This window comes from Rhamphochromis sp. 'chilingali', assembly GCF_963969265.1.
Source record: "Rhamphochromis sp. 'chilingali' genome assembly, chromosome: 1".
In the NCBI taxonomy this organism is placed as follows: Eukaryota; Metazoa; Chordata; class Actinopteri; order Cichliformes; family Cichlidae; genus Rhamphochromis; species Rhamphochromis sp. 'chilingali'.
The window spans coordinates 13740409-13764746 of record NC_137929.1 but is presented as its reverse complement, the minus strand read 5'-3'; the positions used below and the strand labels follow the sequence as shown (position 1 = coordinate 13764746).

General features: G+C 41.6%; 3 protein-coding genes and 1 long non-coding RNA gene across 18 annotated transcripts in view; 1 reads left to right on the top strand and 3 right to left on the bottom strand.

The window, feature by feature from the left end:
• Nucleotides 1-24338, top strand: part of LOC308393807 (uncharacterized protein) — an 810936-nt gene that overhangs the window by 417307 nt on the left and 369291 nt on the right. The window lies entirely within an intron of this gene.
• Nucleotides 1-24338, bottom strand: part of LOC308394419 (mitogen-activated protein kinase kinase kinase kinase 2-like) — an 83316-nt gene that overhangs the window by 36391 nt on the left and 22587 nt on the right. The gene's annotated exons all lie outside the window — the stretch shown is intronic.
• On the bottom strand, nucleotides 13106-16048 carry LOC308394352 (uncharacterized protein). Of its 11 annotated transcripts, none has more exons than XM_080878628.1 (10): nucleotides 15954-16048; nucleotides 15678-15856; nucleotides 15488-15581; nucleotides 15061-15178; nucleotides 14895-14986; nucleotides 14700-14785; nucleotides 14148-14338; nucleotides 13872-14037; nucleotides 13591-13746; nucleotides 13106-13359 (listed from the first exon to the last, which is right to left on the bottom strand). In XM_080878628.1, the coding sequence occupies exons 1-6, from the start codon at nucleotides 16008-16010 to the stop codon at nucleotides 14777-14779; spliced, it is 549 nt and encodes a 182-aa protein (XP_080734754.1). In that variant the 5' UTR covers nucleotides 16011-16048; the 3' UTR covers nucleotides 13106-13359; nucleotides 13591-13746; nucleotides 13872-14037; nucleotides 14148-14338; nucleotides 14700-14776. The 11 variants fall into 11 exon arrangements, 10 of the variants coding, with proteins under 10 accessions (XP_080734754.1, XP_080734749.1, XP_080734752.1 ...); XM_080878623.1 differs by having other exon boundaries at nucleotides 15078-15178; XM_080878626.1 differs by having other exon boundaries at nucleotides 14268-14338; nucleotides 15078-15178.
• Nucleotides 16044-19145, bottom strand: LOC308394507. 5 transcript variants are annotated; one of them, XR_013971222.1, is made up of 5 exons: nucleotides 18849-19018; nucleotides 17310-17774; nucleotides 17146-17214; nucleotides 16395-16993; nucleotides 16044-16171 (listed from the first exon to the last, which is right to left on the bottom strand). It is a non-coding gene; the product is annotated as an uncharacterized lncRNA (long non-coding RNA). The 5 variants fall into 5 exon arrangements; XR_013971223.1 differs by having other exon boundaries at nucleotides 16395-16494; nucleotides 17683-17774; XR_013971219.1 differs by lacking the exon at nucleotides 18849-19018 and adding an exon at nucleotides 19026-19145 and having other exon boundaries at nucleotides 17146-17774.

Sequence of the window (24338 nt, the reverse complement as noted above, 5' to 3'; positions counted from 1 at the left end):
CTGTTTCTCACCTTTATGGTCACCATAGTAACGGCTGACACGCTCTGATCAAACGCTGTCAACAGCCAATCAGCTCTCTGAACAAAGCAGCACGCAGACCAATGACTGCATTCATTTCCAAGTTTAAAGCAGTGAAGAACACAGTCTGTAGGTGAGGAAGAATTTAGTGAGAGCAGATGTTTGGATGGAATTCCTCCAGTTAACAGCTGGAACCGTCCATCTGGATTGTTGGGCTTGTTGTTGGGGTTCCTACAGAGCTCAGAGTGGACACACCAAGGTTCTTCTAATGAATGAAAGTCCAAACTCAAACTAGGAGGGAAAAACATTTTCATCAACTTCAATAAAAATCCAAAGATTAGAAAAAGTGAAGCAACAATGAGTCCTAGTACAGTCCCAGCACTGAAGTCCCTGCTGCTCTTTATACTGGATGTGCTGCATCACTGACTGACAGCTGATGAAGAGTCTCTGGAAACACTCGTTTATCTCCTCTGCTCTTCCTTCTTCTCTCTGCAGGTGGAGGCTATGATGGTAAACAGGACGGTGTGTGTGCTGAGAGAGGAGGAGCTGTGTCCTGATGATCCAGAGAGGTTGAAGCAGCAGCAGCTTGTGTGTAGAGACGCTCTGACTGGGCCATGTTACTGGGAGGTGGAGAGGAGAGCTTCATCCAGCAGTGACTGACAGAGGAATGAGAAGAAGTGCAGATGACTGTCAGTGCTGCAGAGTGAACTGCTCTGAGAACAGCTCCACTGTCAGACACAATGTAGAGTCCAGCATCATCCCTGTGTGTCCCTCTGGATCTGACAGAGGATCATCAGTGTATCTGGACTGCTCTGCTGCTGCTCTGTCCTTCTACAGTCTCTGCACAGTCTCTGTCTGACTCTGGCTACATTTTTGGCATTTATATTCTTGGTTGCTCTCTTTATATTTTTCACATGCAAAATGTGCCCATCTTTGGCAAGATTCACACTGCACCTGGAAAGGAAAAATAAATGGCTCATATTCTGTTTGGTGAATACTATTACTCAACATTTTAATTATGATTTGCAAGTAATGATACTAAGACTTATGTGTTTCTTTTGTTTTGTTTTGTTTTACCATTTCAATCATGCTGCGGTCAGCGTTAGCATCTAACATGGAGCAAACAATGCAGTAGTCCTCAGCGTTCCCTGAAACACAATCATAGTTAGGTTTTAATCAAACATTGTTTATTGAATAATTAAAAAAATAATAGTACATTTTTTCCAAATATACTTCCTGGAAAATTAGTCTAAATTAGACTTTGAGAAGGGTCTTATCTGAAAGTGTTTGAAGAGCACTATTTGTACTGTGCTGTTTGAAAAGCACTATTTAAATTGGAAGTACGCACTAACGTGATAAGGACTTTACTGGACTTACCTCGATTTTCAAGTAGGGTGCAAGCTATCTGCATTCGCTCCAGCACAACTGGCTCTGTAGTGGTTGACACCTCACTGACCTCTCCAAAATCAAGGTAGTGTTCTGCAAACTGTGAGATTGATCATAATTAGAATGTAAAGTCTTAATTAGGTAAAGGATAGGATAATTATAAGCCACAAGGCTTCAGCCTATTCCTTTTTCAGTTACTGTATGATTAAGTACTTCTATGTAAAATGATCATCTTTGTTGTTGTTGACCGAAATAACTTTCACTTCACTTAAATTCACTTAAAGTCTTAATTCTAGCTAACAAGAAACTGAATCATTTGAATACGGGTTACCTTTAACAGTAAAACTCCACAACTGCAGGAATCCTGTCGCTTGTTGTGTTGCATAGTCTGTAACTGCCACTCCATGGTGTCTTCATGCCCTCTCATCCTCAGAAAATTCCTAGTTGAACAAAAGTGTTTGTAATGAAACAAGATTTTTTTTTTTTTAATCTAAGAATAACACCTCAGTATCATACATACCTCCAGTTGCGCAGAATTTTCCTGTCATAAACACCTTCATTCCCATGGGGTCTATGAGCAGTATTTTCTGTGCAGAGATGTTGACAATCTAAAGAAAAAGTTAAATTAAAAATTACAATTGTTTGTGCCACTGAAAACTTATTTAAAAATAACACTTTGTGCAAGAAACTGCTTCACAACAAATTATGCAAATTAATAACAAAATGAACACATACCACAAGAATCCAGTGTGTACCAAAGTTCACAGGGCACAGCCACGTCTTCAACTGGGAACTTCATCTGTGGGATTGGAAGTGCAGAGTAATTTGGATTTACTTAGGTACCATGCGTCTCAGGGTGTTTTCAAATATAGTCTTCTTTAAAGGAACCGAACTCTTTCCTCAGCAACAGAAAGGAGTCAACTGTTTGGACCACTTCTGAGCTTTCAACATACCAGTTGAGGCATCTGAACTGCCCAGAAAACAACGAGCTTGCAACTACTGAACAGAGCAGGTGTGCAGCATTCTGCACAAGTATAGAAAAATGTTATAGAACAGTAAATAGGGTTTTTTTTTTTTTCAAAATTAGTAGGTAAATGACATTTCTTACTTACCTTTCGTCTGTCAATAACACGGTGCAGATATGCATCAATGACCTGTTTTGAAAAATCTGAGTTTATACAACAACAGCAACAATTTTTGAAGTAACTGCTTGAGTGCTGTACACAAAAACATCTAAAGGAATAGAATTGCTGATAAAGGTTCTTTCTGCATATACTGAAACTGGGTATTATGATGTCACAACATCTGTGTTGTGGTTGATAACATTTTTTCCTATTGAAGTGAATGGGTGAAACCTTATCAGAGTTTTGCAATACAAACCCCCCGACCTACCCGCACATTTTAAACTATTAATGGTCTCTGCACTGCAAATGCTTCAGAAGGAGCAGAACCTCGAAATCAGACTCAATAATGATAAGTTCTCTTACCTCATCAGAAACCACCGTGACCCCTGCAGTGTTCGAAAAATAACTTGTATGGTCCAACAGCTGCCTCCAAGCGCCCAGTATCCTTTGCACGCCATAGCCTCTTTACTAAAAGAAAAATATGATAAGTTAGCTCAGGCATGCATGAGATTTCTAGTGGATACGCTTGGTAAAGGCCGACGGGCCACAACAGGAAAAAGTCAATACAATAGGCATGCATTTACACGCAGAGAAATAGGAAAGGTACAGCGGGTGGGCAAAATAGAAAATTACTGACAGGCAGATCCATTTCCAGACTTCCACAAGCTCAGTGCACGTTGCATGTTTCTTTACATCCAATATGAGTTGAAGACTTCAAAATGCAAACAAAGTCATGCAACAGTCAATTAAGTTGCAACGCCAAACTGGCAACAAATGACCAACTGGTCAAAAAGAGTTGTTCACTATGTCACCTTCATTTTCTAAGCTTTGTTTCCGGGAGGGAAGTTCTTGTTCACGCGTTTCTGGTCCTGGAACACAATTAAACTCCTTGTGTCAGCCGTTTTGGGTGCATAATGAATCCTCTGGACTTTGCTGGCACTGAGGGTTAGCAGTAGGATGGCAGGGAGGCATCTTCAGGTCTGTGCTGCTGTTCACTATCTGACTGCGAGTTGGGTATTTTTACTTGTCACTGATATTTACATGGTGGCTTCTTCTGTACGGCTTGATATGGTCAATGCTGTAGTGATTTCTTAAAGTTGCTCCTTCTGTGTTTTTTAATCTCACACATTTGCCAGCGATGTCTTGAATGGTGTAGGGTCCTGAAAAATCTCGATCAAGTCTTCCTCCCTTCCTTCCATGTTTCGTGTTCAAGAGAAGAACTTCATCTCCAACGCTGTACACAAGGTTTCTGTACTTCTGGACTCGTCTAGCATAAGCTTCCTTTTGTAAGTCTTGGGACTTTGCCATATTTTCCTCTACAGTTTTTTTTTTAAACTTGCTCTTGTGCGTCTCTTGTAGAAGATACAAAGTCACCGTAACTCGACTCCTCAGGGAGAATGATGGAGGACAGCTAAAATGTTCACATTTTAAATTACAATTAGTCCACCACCAGCACCTCTGCCGCCCTCTGCTGGACAGATATCGTGTTGTCCCTGAGTCCTTCTGATCCTCAGCACTTTCTATCAGGAGACAACGCACCCAGGTCCCATCTGACGTTGTTCACTTGATGTTCTGAAGCCCAGTACGGACCTTAACACGGGCTCCATGTGGACATATTAGATTAACTGTTTTTAAGACCAGTTTCTTGAATTACATGACGGTGTGATTTTTATTTTGTGCTTTTAGTGCAGAGAGAGTCTCTGTGGAGGTTGGATGTTCTCCCCGTGTTTGTGTGGGTCCTCTCAGGGGACTCTGGCTTCCTCCCACAGTTCACACACATTCAGGTAGTGGGGTTAGGTTAACTGGTGAATAAGTGTGAGCGTGAACAGTCGTCTGTCTCCTCACCCTGTGTTAGCTGGGATCCACTCCAGCTCGTACATGCCCGTCAGGCACCGTCCTCATACCTGTTCTGGTAAATCCAGTCCTGGAAGACACAGCTCACCTGGAATCTGTGTTCATGTTATAAAATGTTACATTTCATTAGAAGTTGGTTGTATTCCAGTTTTATGTTGCAGTTTTCACTTTTGAAAGGGAAGGTTAGTCCAGCTCAGTCAGATGCTGAATGCTCTCTTTCAGTACGTTGTTGTATTAAACGATGACTCAGCAGACGACACATTGTAGCCATGTTAAAAATCATGCAACAGACCCTTGGTCACGATGTCGTTGTGGGGATGTCTAAAGGCTGGGTTCCTTCTAATAACCGTAACAAGTGTTTATGGCGCTCCTTGTGATGCTGGGTCAAAGTTCAGCCTCTGAAGACCTCGACGTGTTTGAAGTTATCCACAGGCTGCGAGGTCCACTTCAAAGGTGTTCTATGTTAGATGTTGGTCAGGTTAATCAAAATGGAAACTGTTGAGTTTACACATTAACCAACATGGTCCAGCACTAAACATCGTAAAGCCTTTAGTTTTTGGAGAGAGGATGCTGCCATCAAATTCAAAATGGGCTAATATTTTTCTTTAAATGTTTCATTTTCTCACTTTGTTTAAAATACTGGTTTATAGGATTTGCAAATGATTGAATTCTGTTCTTAATCATATTTAACACAGCGGATCAAACGTGGGGAAGTGGGTGTTATATTCAGATTGTGGGATACATATGGGAAATGTAAAACTTTTGATGTCAATGTTGTTTATTTGCAGGGTTTAAAAATAAATGTGTTTATTGTTTGAAACTCATACTTGGCCTTCTACTCTTCATGGCTGCTTAACGAAGCTAACAGGGTGGACAGTCTGAGGAGCTGGGAAAGAAAAGCGTCTGAACTGCTTTAAATTTCTTGAAGACGTTTTATCCAAGAAGTTTCTTCAGTTCTGAGAGAACGGCGCGGCGGTGGGTGTGGATAATGTTGCCGATAGAAAACGGCGGAAGAGGGGCGGCTGAAGAGTAAACTTTCAGAAGTAAGTACTGAATATTATGTCACTTATTTATGTGCAAATGTTTAATAATGAAGAACATTAAAACATTCCTGTTGGCCACATGTTGGCAAAGTTATGTGACATTAGTGATGTTTGTACTTTCAGCGTTTACTTGGTTTTAAAGCCTTTACTTTAAAATATACGCTGTTCAATAGTCGACCTTAATCCTACAGAGAATGTGATGATTTTGTGGATAATTAAAGTCAGTCATTTATCCACAAACACAACAAGCTGAAAGTCAGTGATGCTGCTCGGTTTGCAGTCCTGAACATCACGGCACAAGCAGGATTCACTGCACTGTTAATGTTAGCTATGTTATATTGCTGCCTCTGTTCGGTGGTGTCGAGCCAAACGGACTTTAACGTGTGTTTGAACGAGCTGACGGTTCACTCGTTAAGCTGAAAGAAAGATGCTTTAATCACAGCAGTCACACATGTGTCCACTGCACCATCTGGGAACTCTTCTTGTTTAGCACTCGTAATAACACAAACACTAAATCCTCCTTCTCTGGTGCTGTTGTGTAGCAGTGTATACACCTGAGACTGTCACCTGTCTGTCTGTCCTGCACAGGGCTGAACTGGGACAAAAAATCGGCCCGGGCATTTTGACTAGAGACCGGCCCACCAAAAATGTGACGTCATTCAGGGGTAAAAACCGCAAAGGATTCTGGGAACTTGTGGCAAGAGGTACTAGCGCATGCAGGCTTTCAATTGAACTCAGCTACAGAGCGATAAAAAGAAACACAAAAAATAGCCGGTGTTGTGCCAAAAAGTGATTGTCTGCCAAAAAGTGATTGCTGGTATTTAAATTGCTATAAGTAACTTGTTGGGCTATAATATGTGAAACATATGTCAAATGCATCCCTCATGGATGACATAAAGTCATCTCTCCATCTCCATCTCCTGCTCTTTTATTTCTCTCTCTTGCTCCATCTCTCTCTGCTGCTCTTCTGTCTCCTCTGTCACAGACTTCTCCACTTTTGATGATAAATCAGCCTGGTGCAACATGTAAGGATTGGCACAATTTGTTAAGATTTTGAGGAGTTTGAGAAACTAACCTTAAGCATAAAATAAAATTTACTATCAGTAACTTCATAGCACCCGCCCAGCAGTATATAAACTCCGTCATGCTAGCTAGTACCAGTTATTCTAAGCGACTGTAAAAAGTCAGCACAACGAAAACAAACTACAACTAAACTTGGTTTATATCTGACACAGATAGACAGCAGGTCATAACTTCTTACCTGAAGTTCAGTTCCTCTGCCACTATGACCGGCGGCGGCCTCGGGTCTCTCCTCCTCTTGCCTCCCCTTTCCCTTATCCACCTGCTGGCCTCCACCACTTGCTGATGTTGCTAAATCTGTGGAAGCTATGCCACAGCTACCGCCAAACAATTCAGTTATTTTTACACATTTGGCAGCGTCTGCCTGAAGGGCTTGTTTCTTTTTGGCCCTAATTTTTTCTGCACCTTCTTTCCTTTTTTTGTTCTCCATTTTCCTTAGTTCATCTATAAGATTGCTAAACAAGGGGGAGGGTGCATCCGCCCTCCTCGGCTGTAATTGGTCCAGCCCAGAGTCGATCATGACCAATTGGCCAATCCAACACCTTTCATTATTTATACCCTTCCAAAAAAAAAAAAATCGATCGGCCCATAAAAGCAAAAAATCGCCAGCGGCCCACCGGGCAAATGCCCGGTATGCCCGATGGCGAGTCCAGCTATGGTCCTGCACTCTCTCTCTGTTTCTTTCTCTCTGATTGTGGAATAAAAGTATGAACATGTGTTTATAAGTCACACTTGTGTTTGAATCCTGCAGCTTATCACACATTTGATTTCCATGTGTGACGACTGCAAGTGTCCAGAGTGAGGACAGACTGAGGGACCCACTGCTGCACATCATCTGTGAGGCTTTGCAGCCCTGATGATCCACCAGGACAAACTCAGCAGTGTGTGAGGAAGAGGAGGAGGAAGAGCCAGCAGCAGCTGACAGATGGAGAGAATAGACAGACTGTTCCCTGTTTGTGAAGGACTGCTAGAAAAGTTTAACATAACTGTCTGTCCTGAATCAGTCTTATTAGGTAATGTTCAAATAATGTTATCATTCCAGTGTTTTCAGTGTGGGAGAAAGTACTCAGGGCCTTCAAGTTACACACTATGAAAGGCAGCAACAAGTTTAATGTTCAGAAACCTAAAGTCTGTATCAGCAGCAGAATGGAGCTAAAAATAAATGTTTGTTTCAGTTCTATGAAGCTTTGAGTATTTTGGATCAGTAGCACTGCTGTGTTTGTTGCATCATATTGCTGTAATTGTTTATATGCTTTATATATTCTGAGCTAAGTTGATCTATAGTGTTACATCATATTCTATAAGGATGTTATGTGTTTGTAGACTTTCTGCCCAGTTTGACCCATTTAGCAGAAGTCAGCCTGTTTAAGGCTCTGATGTCTATTCTGTGTGACTTAAAGCAGTTATGACATGGTCTGATTTTCTCACCCAATAAAGGAATATTTCATTTATCAGTCTACTCTTCATTCTATCAGACACAGTTATCACAGCTCGTACATTTGCTTTTTACACATATATGTAAGCACTGAGCCACATTTAGTAATGCCAACATATTAAAATAACAATATTTCTCTCTTATATATGATACATCTATATACACACTGTCACAGATACTTGAGTGTCTTTGAGTGAAGATTTAAGGTGATAGGAAATATAAATAACTGCAACTTGAATCTTTGACACAGAGTTCATGCTTCAGAGTTCAGATGTTCAGAGTTCATGGACCGTTGAGGCTGCGAACTTTAAGGCTGCAGACCCTGAATTGGGATACAGCCATCGACTGTGGAAACCTTGCAAGTGGATCGTAAAGGTTGTTACAGAGTCTTTCATGTCTAAATTTGCCGTTAATAATTATATAATTGTAGGAATCATCTAGTTTGCTTACACTGATTACGTTGGCACTTTGTTAGCGCTACAACAACGGTCAGACCCCCGAGGCATCTAAACTTTAGTAAGAATGTGCACTTTTGACACCTCTGGTTAGCATTTAGTGGTCAGTTTCAAACGTATTTGATTTTTGCTTGTTATGAACAAATTCACTTCACTACTTTTCACGATCTGTAACATCAATGCACATTGTTCCATTTACTGCATATTGCACTTTATTCATATCTCTCATTCCACCTGCAAAAACATTGTAAAGGTCGTCACAGAGAGTTTTATGTATGTATAAATACTAATATTCTCTATTTATTCTGTTTTATTGCCAAGATGTTAGTTAGCCTTTGTTCAATTGTCTTTTATATGTCAATAGATACGTATGTCACAAATAAAAGTTTCTTGTAAATTATGTTTTTGTAAAGAATTTTCTCCCAAATCTCTTACATGCTAACTGTAACGTGTTATTTCTGCTAAAACCTGAACTTAAATGTGTATATGGTGTTTATCTGTTTTTCTCTCTGTTTTAGATGCAAATATCAAATTGGAGTTCTGCCTCCAGGCCAGAATTGCAGGAATGCACCACGTGTTGGCTGTTTCACTGCCCTCTGTGCCCCACTTTCAGCCCTGCTGTCAGGGCAAAGATTGAGCAGCATATAAATGGACACATTCAAAATGCTTTGCCTTTCAAAGGTATGTTGGTATTAAATATACCTCATAGTTAAAGTCATAAATATGCACTTCTTTTCAGCACCTCTGCAGGTCTTTGTTGACTTAAAAGTTATTTTTCACATTGTACAGTTCAGTTCATTCATCAGCGAGAGAAAAAAGTGTTTTCATTAAATATTTTTCCTGTTCACCACATTTCCTGACAGCTCTTGTGATCCACACCATTTTGCTTTCATTATTGAGGACGGCTTGGATATTTTTGTTAATATGTACAATCTGATTGTTAGATAAACTGACTGCATTCTATACAACTACATTTAAATTACATGTTTTTTCTTTTTTTCTCTCTTACAGACAAAATGATGTGCCGGTGCACTTTCACTGCCCTTCTGTAACATGACAGTCATACAGCGTGGGGATATGGCAAGGCAATTATTGTCATGTCAGCATTCAGGACTGCTCCCCACTGAACTCTCCGTGGAGCCTCGTCTCCCTCTCCATGTCTCGTCTCCAGCATCTAAACCATTTCCTGAATCTTGGGTAGAACATTCATGTGCTCCACCCTCTGTGCTAAATGAAACTGGGGCTTGTGGAAAGTCCATGAAAATGAAACGTCCTCACTGTGGTCTTAGTCTTCTTACAAAAAAACTTCAAGGCTCACATGATGAGGAGGCATTCAAACAGGTCAATAGATGTTTGCCTGGCCTGTCATCCACAGTGTTTTTGTGTAGAGGGACTTCTTCCTCTTTGTTTTTCAGTTTGCAGAGGACATGGAGCTCTTTTTAAAAGCACGTGCTGACGAGCAGAGACTACAGGTCAAAGCGATGTTTGACATTTAATGGACAGATGAAGGCACTGGCTGTTTGTTTGTGTTTTTTATCTGTTGTTTGTTTTTCAGTGTACAGAATTCCAGTTAAACTTATTATAAAATGCTGTTCACTTGTTTCCATACTTATAGTAAAAAATGTAAGTGTAAATGCAACAGCATTGTTTATACTTGTAACTTCAGAGTAAAAAGCTTATTGTTGATATTAACATTAATGTATTATCCTGTAATCAATAATATTTTTATGCATTTTACGCATTAACCCTCTGATCTCTATCCTGGCCATTTGGGGCCACTTCACTTCTCCTTGTTTGACTGCTACACTGCAGTGGACCAAAAGAATGACGCAGGTTTGATCCTAAGGCTCTAATAGTTGTGTGTGTTGTGCATGACATTGCAACGCAAACATGTATTTGCAAGATAGACTGGAATAAATTATGATGCATCAAATATTACACAGGCTGCAGTGAATTGTTGTTGATACAGGTTATTGAGCTTTGAGTTTCCCAGTCAAACGTAGCTTTGACACACATGCTAACACTCTTACTCTTGTACATTTCATAACAAGACACCAAAGCCAAAATATTAGCTCTCAAAAAAAATTCAAAGCTGCAGCTGCAGCACACACAGCAACAAACACTGTTAGTAAATGTGTCCTGGAGTTTCTGCAGGTGCAGAAAGTGCTGCTGCTGTAAGTCAGCCTAACAGCTTCCAGATCACTGATATTTCTGGAAAGATGGCAAGAAGGGCATCACAGCTCATTTCTACAATCTCCCAGATCTTGGAATACAAGCCCCTGTCCCATGAAAACCACTTCACAGTAGTAGGAGTCCACTAAAACCTACAAATGAAGAGTGATCCTGGAAGAAATAGGGCGCACACTAGTGACCTCAACAGTTGCAAGACAGCCTTGTCCCCGATGCTTATATGAAAAAAAATATGAAGATTTATGAAACCATTAGGACTTTATTACTGTTTTATCTGAAAAGCTACTGGTAATATTTAACCTAACTGGGATTTAAAGTGTAAAAAACAGAATGTAGATAAAATTTTGGTTTTGATGAAAAGGAGTGGAGCTTGTGAGCCACAATGTAAGCAGTGTTGCTTTGCTGACATGCACTCGATGCTGGCAGTACAAGCATTGTAGTGGTTCTTATGTTTTTGTAAACTAACTGTATAATATATTGAGCCATTCAACAGTACACAAATGTTTGTAGGCTCCTTTTTGTATGCAACCTGCATGTCTTTCTGAATTAATTGTTTGTTTATATCATGTTTTTCAGGAAAAAGAAGAAGTTAAAGTCAAGTGGAAGCCCTGCTCAACATGGTATGTAGTAACAACTTTGTTGGACGGGAACAGACATTCATACTGTTGATAAATAGTTATCACCTCAATTTGAATTCATGTATTTGGACTAAAGTAAATTGGGAGCTGTTAGCTGTCAAGCTGCTCCTCTGTGAGGAGCTTGATAGCTGTCCACCTCCAAAGTCCATTATGAGTTTTGGAGGTGGACATGGTCAAGACTTTTAAGAGTTGGCATAAGACTTTACTTCTTTATAGAGCTTATAGTTGGGGCTGGTTCAGGTCAGCCCTTAGTTATGCTGTCATAGCACCAGACTGCTGGGGGTTAGTGTCTACTCGTGTCATTGTATATATCCAGGAATATGTGCCTGAGGATAGTTGTCATGAAATCAATATTAAATCAAAGGATTCCTTAATGACCACAGCTGGCATGAGTTCTCCAAAGCTGCCTGCTGTCTCAGGATCTGTCTCCAAAAAGAACCAGGGAGCGCTAACATGTTATGTTCTAGACTGATGAAGAAAATGCACATTAAACATAGTATAAACTCACTATGTTAAGTAATGTGAAGAGGATGCCTTTAGCTCCTATTGGGTTGGTTCCTTGATCAGTGCAATACAGAATCATTCATCTGGTTTGATGTAATGTCCTTCAAACACGTCAAAATGAGGCTCTGTAGTCTGTGTGGCCTCCACATGCCTGTATGACCTCACTACAACACCTGGGCATGCTCCTGATGAAGTGGCAGATGGTCTCCTGATGGATCTCCTCCCAGACTCCAGGACTAAAGCATCTGCCAACTCCTGGACAGTCTGTGGTGCAGTTGGTGGATGGAGTGAGACATGATGTCCCAGATGTCCTCAAATGGATTCAGGTCTGGGGAATGGGCGGGCCAGTCCACAGCATCAATGCCTTCGTCTTGCAGGAACTGCTGACACACTCCAGCCACATGAGGTCTAGCGTTGTCTTGCATTAGGAGGAACCCGGGGCCACCCGCACCAGCATTTAGTCTCACAAGGGGTCTGAGGATCTAATTTCAGCACCTAATGGCAGTCAGGCTACCTCTGCCGAGCACATGGAGGGCTGTGCGGTCCCCCAAAGAAATGCCACCCACACCATTAGTCACCCACTGCCCAACCATCATGCTGGAGGATGTTTCAGGCAGCAGAAGGTTCTCCAATATGTCTCCAGACTCTGTCACACGTGCTCAGTGTGAACCTGCTTTCATCTGTGAAGAGCACAGGGCGCCAGTGGCAAAGTTGCCAATCTTGGTGTTCTCTGGCAAATGCCAAACATCCGGCACGATGTTGGGCTGTAAGCACAACCCCCACCTGTGGACGTCGAGCCCTCATACCACCCTCATGGAGTCAGTATCTGACCGTTTGAGCAGACGTGCATATTTGTGGCCTGCTGGAGGTCATTTTGCACAGCTCTGGCCTTTCTTTCCTACCCCACAGTACCTTTCCTTAGCTTTTGTTTCCTACTCTTTTACTTCTTCTTTGATCACGGTTGTCTTTCTAGATAATTAATGTCATTTGTTCTGGGGCGAGTCACTGGCTCGGGTGCATTCTGGGACTGTCAGTTCACCAGTGTGCTGGCATGCTTCTTAACAAACACACCACTACAGCAAACATCTCAGTTGTACTTGTTGATTTCTTCAACAAAACACTGAACAAAACATGTCCTTGTGAGTGTGCTGCCTGGTGCTTTTACATTTTGTAGTAATTTGAGCAGCCCAGAAAGCATCCCATGAATTCAATGATGTTATTGTATCTGAACATGTACACGAGTCATTAAATTAGATGGGAAAGAATGATTCAGGGTAAACAACTGCACCAAGGGAATTACATTTTTCTTCTCAACATGTAAAATGTCTGTTGATAAGCAATTTCTAAAACAGACATGATAAAAATCACATTAAACAGATGTGTTTAACTTTTTATTCTAGCAAACATAACATCAATGATGACACAATCAGTCTTCATCAGAAGTGCTCAAATCACTCTCATCGTCTGAAACGTCCTCCTCCTCCTCCGAGTCCATTTCCAGGAGTGGTTGGTGGCTGAGGATTCTCTTGTACACGTCCTTTACTTTGAGCGTTTCAGCTTTCAGTTCACTTTGTTTTTAAACCAGGCTATGGAGTCCTTTCTGTGCATCCTCCGACATGCCAACAAGGGAGGCTGTAAAAACAACAAAACTATTAAATATAAGTAAAACAAACAAACAAACAAACAAACCTCACCTCATAAACACAAGGAGTTAGGATCATGTAATTAAACTTTTTTTAAGGGAGAAGGCGGTGTTAGCTAGCAACCCAAATATAGGTAAAAGATCCAGTAAGACTTTAGCATCTGCTATTATTTTCAATCAATTCATCACCAAATGTATAAATAAATAAAAGATGTGCTTACAGTCTGAGGAGATTGTCCCCAACACCACAGATCGCATTTGCAACACTGTCCAGTGATGCTGCATCTCCCTGCAAAGGATCATCTCCTCCTCTCTCAGGCGCCTCACAGCCATCACCTTCTCAAAGACCTTTCTCTTTGTCCGGAGGTCAGCAGCAGCTGCAGTTTAACAACATCAGATGGGAAAACATAGCAGCATATTATGATTCAAGAACAAAACATTCAACTGCTGCTCAGATACTGGGAGTTTGTTTAAAAAGGATATTTAGAAATCAAGAGCTTACGTTCACTTGTGCTCTGCCAGGGCCAAACGTCGCTCTGCATGAGGGCATCACTGGATACGATTTGCTTTGTTGCTTGTTTCCTTGTTGTAGTCGTCAACAGCAGCCGCCAAGCGTTTCTTCTCATCTAAGATGACCTTGCGAATTCTATGTCGCCTCTTGTTGCTATCTGTAAATAATCATAAAAAATTCACACCTTCACATAATGCATATATTTACATTTTAATCTACACTCATCAATTCGTTTGCTAGAACAAATCACATCCAGCTTAAACAAACCTGGATCTGATTTTATTCTGTTTACAAAGTAGCTGTACAAGCTGTACAAACTGAGCATCAAACGGTCCGTTTCAAAGAAACTGTGACACCATTTTGTCTGTAAAGACTTTGTGTTCGCACTCTGATGATGACGACAAGCTCCTCTACTCGTGCCTGCAACGCTCCAAGGCTGCCATCAGTTTGATCCGTTTCTAAGTGAGAGGAATATTAATCAGAACACAGGATGAGTAACAGTCACCAAACTACAGTGGACTCTGTAATCACTGACTTGATGATATTCATTATGAGACATCTGGAGCCTTCATGTGCTGCATTATCATGAGATAACAAGTATGTTGGTGTTCAGCTTTATAAAACCAACTAGTACGACATCACTTCAACCCAGGTCCAATCCAATTTGATCAAACGCAACAACTCTGCCATCAATTCTGCTTTTACAAGCTTATTTTTCATTGTTTGTTGACACTGTCAGAAAGATCTTAACTCTAAGTTCTTTAATGAGGCCATGGTGGGTCCTGTTGTTATACACGAGTGCATTATATTGAGACTCACCTTCAGCCCATTGCTGCAGTGTGTCGTCATCCACACCCAGCTCATTTCTGCTCGCATTCAGGCTCTCCACTTGTTCTCTAAGGATCCTTATGATATAAGAATACATTAATAAATGTCATTCATATGGACATTTTTAGAGTACTGGTGTTTCCCCCCCATTACCACACACATTAAAATGGGTGTTGAAAAAATGACCTTTAGATATCTCTGGCTCAAAGTGCGGCCCAGTTGTTCCACTTTCCTTTTGTTCCAGCCCAAAGCCAGGAGGCTCAGCATGTCTGTTCGCCCTGCATTTCAGTTAGTATACAAATAAGAATGAATGAGCAGGAGACTGAGTGGAATCTCACACACAGACACACACCTGCTTTAGACATGTACTTCGTTGTGATGGCCGCCCTAGACAGGAAACTGTTTACTTGCTCCACCTCTTCTCCAACTGTAGAACCGGCCCCATCCTGAAACGCACCTCCCCATTTGATCTATAGAAAGGAGGTCACAATACATGACTGCTGAATTCATTCAACCTTATAACAAAATGTCTTAAACGTATCCAAGACTACAAGCTGCAGTATACCTCGCACATCCAAGTGTGAGCTACTCAAAATGAAGTACACATTAAGATAAAGTCAAGTAAATAGTATTACGACAACACCAAGAGAAAAACAAAATAAATATCCACCCATCCAAATATGTATCCACACACACACACGTATGAGTATATGGTTATGGCGTTAACGTCATTTTAACAAGATTAACGCTGACAGCACTGATATATATGTGTATCTTACATCATTTGTGTGTCTCTGGATGTATTTCACAAACTCAGCAACTTCCTCATCTTTCTCAATGAAGACACCTTCAAAGTTCCCCTGCTCTGAAGTGCTGAACGAACACGGTGACAGTTGTTTGAAAAGAAACATCAAAATACAATTTTTGTACAAATCCATATTTGATTTATGTACACAATGCATAACGTACCTTGCATTTGATTGAAAGCGATAAAGCTTGCAGTTTCCATCAACTGAGACGGCGAGCATGTCTGGAGTGCAGGCAGGGCAGCTAAAGCATGGCTCCTTGCACATCCTGTCCACCTCAAACTTTACAGCACTCCACTCCAAGAAACTTTTGCTGAAGGCATCAGCTGATATTCGGCCAGTCTTTTAAGTAGAGGACAAACAACAGAATATTCACGGACAGTCATCATAAACATTGATTTGCACAATTTCCTTAAACTTGACAAATTTAGAAACTCACCCTTCCAAAATGGGCTGTTCGTTCATCCAGCACTTTGACAAAGGCCTTAAGTGACATCCCTGCTGCAGCTTCTTAATGTCATAGAAAGACTGAAAACAGGGTGCAGAAATTTAAGGTGCCAGGCCAATATCCACCACCCTGGAAGTCCTTAACTGAGGGGGACCACATTAGGCCACAGCTGGTGCAGCTCACCACTGGCAGTGCAAGGTTATAACGGCCTTTAGGAAGGATAAGGAGAAATCCAGTCATGGCTCAACAAAGACATTCATTTTTTCCCATGTTGTTTTCAAAGCGGTCTGGTAAATCCAAATGACCTTTGACAGGTGCCCACATATACTGCGGGCCGAGGGTAATTCAAAACAATGTAGCAATGTACAATTTGCAATAAAACCTGCAAACACATCTATTGTGTATGTACTGTGTGACAAAAGAGCAACTTACCATTTATGGTTACAAGAGCCACAATTGCACCGGGTGAAACCTCAACGTTACCTGCTGGGCAGTCACACACAGTCTGGTCTTTGCACAGGCAACAGCCGAACTAACATTAAAAACACACAATATATATAAAAAGAATTGGAAATTAAATGATACACAATAAATATACAATAACAGCACACACTCATAGTACATAGCAATAAATGCATAAGACTTAAAAACCGTACATATTGGATTGTGAAACTCTGATGAAGGCTGCAAAAACCCTCCTGTTACTGCCTCTCTGCTGTGCAGGACAAAGCGTGTGTGAACTGCAATATCACAGTCAGCACAAAGGAATGGAAGAGGCAGGCAGTCCAGACACCTCACAACTACTTGTTTGCCACACTGACACACACGGTGTGACTGTGGATCCAGAGTAGCTAACATATTGTCTATAAGACAAGGCCTGGCCTCTTTCCACTTTAGCAAGGACACCATGTTTCTGATCGCCCAGTGAGTAGCAGCTGACTCAGACGACGTCTCACAAGTCATGGCTGCGTCCTCTTCTCCATCCTCCAACAACTGAAGGAGCTCCTGACGAAGCACCTCAGTTCCACACACTAACAGAAAAAAAATAAAGAAACTCTTCCACAAAGTGAAAAACACTCTAGGCAGTATGTTTCTCAGGACTGCACAAAAGCCCTGCCTAACTCAACTATAACAACAAATATAAAAGTAAAGGAATCACAATATATACAAGAAGGTAAAGTACCTTTTGTTGGGTTGACACTGGCAACATAACTAGGTTCTTCACGTGGACACTGATGCTGATCTGCAGACACTGGGGGGAAAAAGAGATTGAAGAATATTTACTTACTGAAATTCTTTGGTGAAAACAAGTTGTGAGATAAAATCAATGGTTGTGAGAACACTGACCACGTGGCAACTAGTACTTCGACTGGATGATGGTCTTTGAGGAATAAAATCTCCCTGTCTGTCAAGGGCGGCATCACTTACATTTTGATTAGATACCTTGAGTTTGTAAATGATCAGATTACATAATTGGAATACAATGTATCCAATTCAGGGTTGCAGGAGGATGAAGCCTATCCCAGCTGATACAGGACAAAGACAGGCTGCCAGTTTATTGCAGGGCTAACACGATATGTGTAACAGAAAATCCACTTAAATGTTTGATATTTCTTATAATAATCATAATTATGACTATTATTTAAAGGTTTCTTTAAATAATACATTTTGATTTTTTATAACCTCTAAAATATAAACCTGAGCTGTTTCAGATTCTGACCTCTGACCTCACTGCAGCTCCCTCTTGGAAGTACGTCTGCTTCTTGTCTACCCCCAGTGATGACCGCCTGCCCTTGATATCACGTACTGTACCTGAGGAACAAAAAAGGACAAACACTTGCCTTCATTTAAGAAGTACATTCATACAGAGGTAATCTATGGAAACACACTAGTTCACCCTTTGGGAGAAATCAGTTCCTGTGAAACATTTCTGTAAATGAACATCATGTGGAGAATGAATGAAATGAGTTCTTCAGGTGACTCAGCAGTCCCACACTGACAAATGAAATCTAGTTAAACTATTAAGCATATTTGCTCTTCTGAAATCTGTGTTAAACAACAACAAACATAAATTAGTAACAGAAATACAGCTGAGTAGAGGCTTTACAAACCACCAGCAGCCATAATGCTAAATTTTAATCTTCAAATGTTTCTGAGCCGTCTTCAACCTGCTTTTAACACATTAAAGTCCCACAGTCAATGCAGCCTGACTCAATCCTAGATGTTCAGCACACAGAGACACAGAGGTGCCGTTTAAAGTTTAGTGATAACCTGAGTCACTGATCATTTGCAGTATTACAGAGTCTGGCAGTCTTTGCATGATGTCCACGTCACTGTGAGTTTCTAGCTGACTCTCAGGTGTGACAGGTGTGCCAGCAGGAAAGAGTAATAATAACCTGCATCCTGAGGTTTGTCATGCAGGATTAAAGCAGCCAGGCTTTGTTCACACAGCTAGGATTGTATTTTACACTGACCCTGGGTCAGTATAAGTATCATACAGTTTAAACGAAGCACTGAAACTTGCACATATTTATTACAGATGCACTGAAGCTAATCGAGATATTTGCTGTCAGTCTGTGGCTGCGATTAAACACTTTACTGGAAACTTTATTAACTAGTAACTTCATCAGTCATGACAGAAGCTAATATTTCTGTGCTAACATCGTTTAAACAGTAACAGCTTTCCTCCAATATAAGCTAACGTTTACACCGTAACTTTAAGCTAGCACCATAAAGACGGTAAAACACGTAATAACATCTACAAATGCATCTTAAAGCTGTTATATTAGCACTCGGTGTATTACTAACATAACCACATTAACATTACTGACACTCGCTGACTTTTAATAGTCATTCTATAAATGCTGTCCGTTTAAATGGTCTTACCTGGTGGTCCATATGGTCCATAAGTGAAGCAGAGGGAGCCTGACCATGCGTCACACGTTTGACGAGTTGGGAGTGAGAACGTGTTGGGCTATAAGGAACACACTCACTTCCTGAGCCCTGGGCAATAAGAGACGTTTTGTGTTTTATGATTTATTGATATGTTTGATCCTTTCTGACCTGCGTTAATGAAGCAGTCATTAGAGCACCATGTCCGCTAGAATAGTTCTGTAGTTTGATGCTTGAGTCGTTGCAGACTTGTTGAAACTCCCTCACCCGTCAAAGCAGCGTCTTTGTTATTCGCGTCCAGCAGATGGCAGTGTTTCACTGTCTGACGGCTGTCTGAAGCTTCAGCTGGATTATCCGTTTGCTATGTTTGCCATGTTACAGTGGGGAGGAAAAACTCATTTTTAACAGGAATATCTAGACATGAGTGATTACTGCAGTGGGGCACTATCTGTGCTATCTATAAGAAATGTTAGCAACAATAAAACTCTGAGGATCAGGGCTCCATTTCACTCCAGTGTTCAGTGGCATTTTAAAAGAGTGAATACCGACGCTGAATGTCTTTGTAAAGCAAAAGCACTTTGTTAGCCTTTACAGAGCAAAGCTATGGATCAATGTGCAGTGAAGAAAAATCGAGGTGGCCAGTCTGTCCTTTCCTAACCAATCACAGAGCTCCTTACATTGTTGCGCTGGAGAATAACTAAATATAATATAAAGATGATATTGAAAATAATCTTTTGTAGAGTCACTACTTAGTGGGCAGAGGACAGTTATCACTTTGCTGGATGCTTTAAAGTCGCATGTTCTGTATTTGCTGTATGCAGATTAGCAGGATATTAACAGATTAACAGCTTTTATTAGACTTCATATGATAATCAACAGTGAAGTGTTTCTCTTTCAGTGTTTATTCTTGCTCATTGAATGATCTCTGTTCAGATAATATGCTGCACTCATCTCATGTTTCTTTAAATACGGCATCACTTGTCCAGCTGTCAAACTCTGAAAGAGTTACAGTTTCACCACTGAGCACTTTGAATGGTTATTCTTTTATTTAAAAGCACTTATTCTAGCTGCATCATCAATACGACAAAAACAGTGACTTCAACAAAAATTTATCTAAAAATATTTAGGGGGAAATGTTCCTACACCCCTCATGTAAATGTTACATCTCCAAAAGGGAGAAATAATCAGAATAAGGCGTAATCATTGTCATGATAATAATGACCATGAAAATGAAACTAGGCCTACCTTTAGTTCAGCACACTCAGTGTTGCATAAAGACATGCGAACATGCCATCATCCATTCTGGAGCCTACTTTTAAAAAGAGCGAGCTGTTTATTCTGGCTGAGTAGCAAACAGAACCAACCATGAAAACCTAAACTGGGAAAACACTCGGAAACCTTGAACACTGGGAATATGGAGACACAGGGGTAGGTGAACAGACACTGACAAAGGACAGAGGAAAACAGAGACAATATATATAAGACAAGAAGTAACACAGACACCCTTTTCGGTGACAAAAATGAGAAAATATCCAGTGAAAGGCAGTTCTCTTGGAAAAACTGCCTTATTGATGTCAACGGTCAGAGAAAAATGTCTGATAGGAAGGCAACCGTAGCTCATACAACCATTTGTTGCAACCAAAGAATGCAGAAGAGCGTTTTGGTCAGCTAAGAACAGGAAATTGAAGCTACAGTTCTCAAAATTTGACATGAGAAGATTGGATAAATGTTGCCTGGTCTGATGAGTCTTGATTTCTGCTCTGACATGCAGATGGTCGGGTCAGAATTTGGCATAAATAGCATGAAAGGATGGATCCATGCTGCCTCATGTCAGCTGTGCAGACTAGTGGTGGTGGTGTCACTGTGGGGGGGAGGGGCGGTATTTTCTTGCTGAAACGTTACATAGTGTGTGTGTGTGTGTGTGTGTGTGTGTGTGTGTGTGTGTGTGTGTGTGTGTGTGTGTGTGTGTGTGTGTGAGAGAACAACTTGAAACAAACTGCAGCAATAAGGGCAAACTAGTGCACAGTTATGTTTACGTGAGCGTTATTTTGTATGCATTTGTACAGTTCCATAACTGTGAGAATACATTGATAGCATTTAACTCTAGTAACAGGCATTTGTACCAGTAAGCATGAAAAAGTAGGGAAAAGAACTAGTATGTAAGCACTGACTAGTACTGTAAAGTATATGTGTATATAGGGCAATCGTGGCTCAAGAGTTCGCAGTTCATCCTGTAATTGGAAGGTTGCCAGATTGAGCCCCGCCTCCGACAGTCTCGGTCGTTGTGTCCCGGGGCAAGACACTTCACCCGTTGCCTACTGGTGGTGGTCAGAGGGCCCGGTGGCGCCAGTGTCCGGCAGCCTCGCCTCTGTCAGTGCGCCCCAGGGCAGCTGTGGCTACAATGTAGCTGCCATCACCAGTGTGTGAATGTGTGAATGACTGAATGTAGTGTAAAGCTCTTTGGGGTCCTTGGGGACTAAGTAAAGCGCTGTACAAATACAGGCCATTTACTGTGCGTGTGTTTATGCTCAAGTGTATGAATAAATTAGTCAGTTTTAAACAGTTGCAATTTAAACAGTAGAAGAGTGGCACTATATTTATATATTTATAAAGAATTTCAAACAACAATTAATTGATGCTCAAAGCAGGTTTATTTAATTAATATCCAGATTTCCAATTAGTTCCCAATTCATTCAGCAGCAAATCACATCACCACTCACTTCAAGGCTGTATGTATTATTGTAAGGTAGACCCTACAATAGTACATATAGAGAACCCAACAATCATATGACCCCCTATGAGCAAGCACTTTGGCGACAGTGGGAAGGAAAAACTCCCTTTTTACAGGAAGAAACCTCCGGCAGAACCAGGCTCAGGTCGGGGCGGCCATCTGCTGCGACCGGTTGGGGTGAGAGAAGGAAGACGTTTGTTGTAGGTCTGATTGAAGGACTGATGTGATGGTAAGTTGTCTGCTGTTCCGCTTTGAATATTGAGAGATTAGTTGATGGATTTCAAGCCAAATTGTGCCCAAGTTTAAGACCATATTCATTGGTTGTTTTTGTTGATGTTATTGTTTTGGGCTTTTTTTCCACAAGAATTTTCTAGCTCCCCTAGAATTCTGGCCACCCAAACGATGATTGCTGCTGAGAGAGCACAAGGTTTTGTCCCCCTGTACTATTCATGTCAGTGCAGGGGATTCTCCTTGAGAGGCCAGGGTCGAAAAAGGGATGCTTCAGAACCTCCAAGGGTGTTATGCGCTGATTTGCATCCAAGGCCAACATTTCTTTGATTAGCCTTACAAATAATGTTTGGCCATTTTCCAGTCCTCGCCTAACCTTCAGCAGTTGTTCGAGGTCATCGAGACGCTTAAGTTTTATATATCGAGTTTCCTTGGATCGATAATCTGTCTCGTATTGAAATTGTTCTTGGGTCTTAAATGTCCAGCGCTGTTCGTTGTGGTTATCCTCGATGAAATAGCTGTCAGTGTACAAGCCAGACTCTAGAAGATGATCTGGTAGCTGACCCTGGGTTTCAATTATGAATTTCAAAACATCATAATCGTCTTCCCCAGGATAGAGAGGCACCCCTGTAGCAAGCTCCACAGCTACCAGCCCCAGAGACCACATGTCGATTGCTTTGTCGTATGGAATGCCAAGCATAACCTCAGGTGCACAATAACCAATTGTCCCCACACGGTCACCAGGAATCACTGCAGAAGCAGGACATGCGAGGCCAAAGTCTATGAGTTTGACTTTGACGGGAGACTCACTGCGGTTCACAACCATGATGTTTCCAGGTTTGAGGTCAGCATGCACTATTCCCACAGAACCCAGGTGGAACAGAGCATTTGCGAGCTGATGCAAAATTGGCCCGAGTTCTCTCATTGGGAGACCTCGGTTATTCCGGTCCCCAATGTAGTCCCACAGGCTTTGGTCGAGGAGTTCGAAATTCAAGCAAATGCGCTCTCCATCGAGGAAATAGCCGTTCCATTCGACAATGTTGCACCTGTCTGGATCCAAGCGTCGTAGCTGCTCCAGGATGAAAATTTCCAGTTTTGCCTGGAGCAGAATTTCAGGGTCGCTCTTGTTGACTTTAATAGCAACCGTTTTGTTGTTTTTTGTATCGCGACATCTGGTTACCAAACCAAAGCCTCCTTCTCCAAGGAAGGCCTCTACCACGTGGTGATCTCCTAAAATGGTCCCTTTCGTTATTTGAAGATCATCTTCAGAGGCAGATGGGTTGGCTGAGGTGTTGATGTCTCTTTTTTGAGCAAATTCAACTGAGTTTTGGAAACTGCAGCTGAATTTTTGCGATCCATGACTTTTCCAGCTTGAAGGCTGCTGAGAGAGCACAAGGAGTTCTCCCCCTGTACTATTCATGTCCGTGCAGGGGGTTCTCCTTGAGAGGCCAGGGTCGAAAAAGGGATGCTTCAGAACCTCCGAGGGTGTTATGCGCTGATTTGCATCCAAGGCCAACATTTCTTTGATTAGCCTTACAAATAATGTTTGGCCATTTTCCGGTCCTCGCCTAACTTTCAGCAGTTGTTCGAGGTCATCGAGACACTTAAGTTTTATCGATCGAGTTTCCTTGGATCGATAATCTGTCTCGTATTGAAATTGTTCTGGGGTCTTAAATGTCCGGCGCTGTTCGTTGTGGTTATCCTCGATGAAATAGCTGTCAGTGTACAAGCCAGACTCTAGAAGATGATCTGGTAGCTGACCCTGGGTTTCAATTATGAATTTCAAAACGTCATAATCGTCTTCCCCAGGATAGAGAGGCACCCCTGTAGCAAGCTCCACAGCTACCAGCCCCAGAGACCACATGTCAATTGCTTCATCATATGGAGTGCCAAGCATAATCTCAGGTGCACAATAACCAATTGTCCCCACACAGTCACCAGGAATCACTGCAGAGGTGTTACATGCGATGCCAAAGTCTATAAGTTTGACTCTGACTTGAGACTCACTGCGGTTCACAACCATGATGTTGACAGGTTTGAGGTCAGCATGCACTATTCCCACAGAACCCAGGTGGAACAGAGCATTTGCGAGCTGATTCAAAATTGGCCTGATTTCTCTCATTGGGAGACCTTGGTTATTCCGGTCCCCTATGTAGTCTGACAGGCTTTGGTCGAGGAGTTCGAAATTCAAGCAAATGCGCTCTCCATCGAGGAAATAGCCGTTCCATTCGACAATGTTGCACCTGTCTGGATCCAAGCGTCGTAGCTGCTCCAGGATGAAAATTTCCAGTTTTGCCTGGAGCAGAATTTCAGGGTCGCTCTTGTTGACTTTAATAGCAACAGTTTTGTTGTTTTTTGTATCGCGACATTTCGTTACAACACCAAAGCTTCCTTCTCCAAGGAAAGCCTCCACCATGTGGTGATCTCCCAAAATGGTCCCTTTAGATATTCGAAGCTCATCTGAGCCGAAGGATGGGTTGGCTGACATGGTGTAATGTGTCTGTTTGCGCTGTGGATTGGTGAGA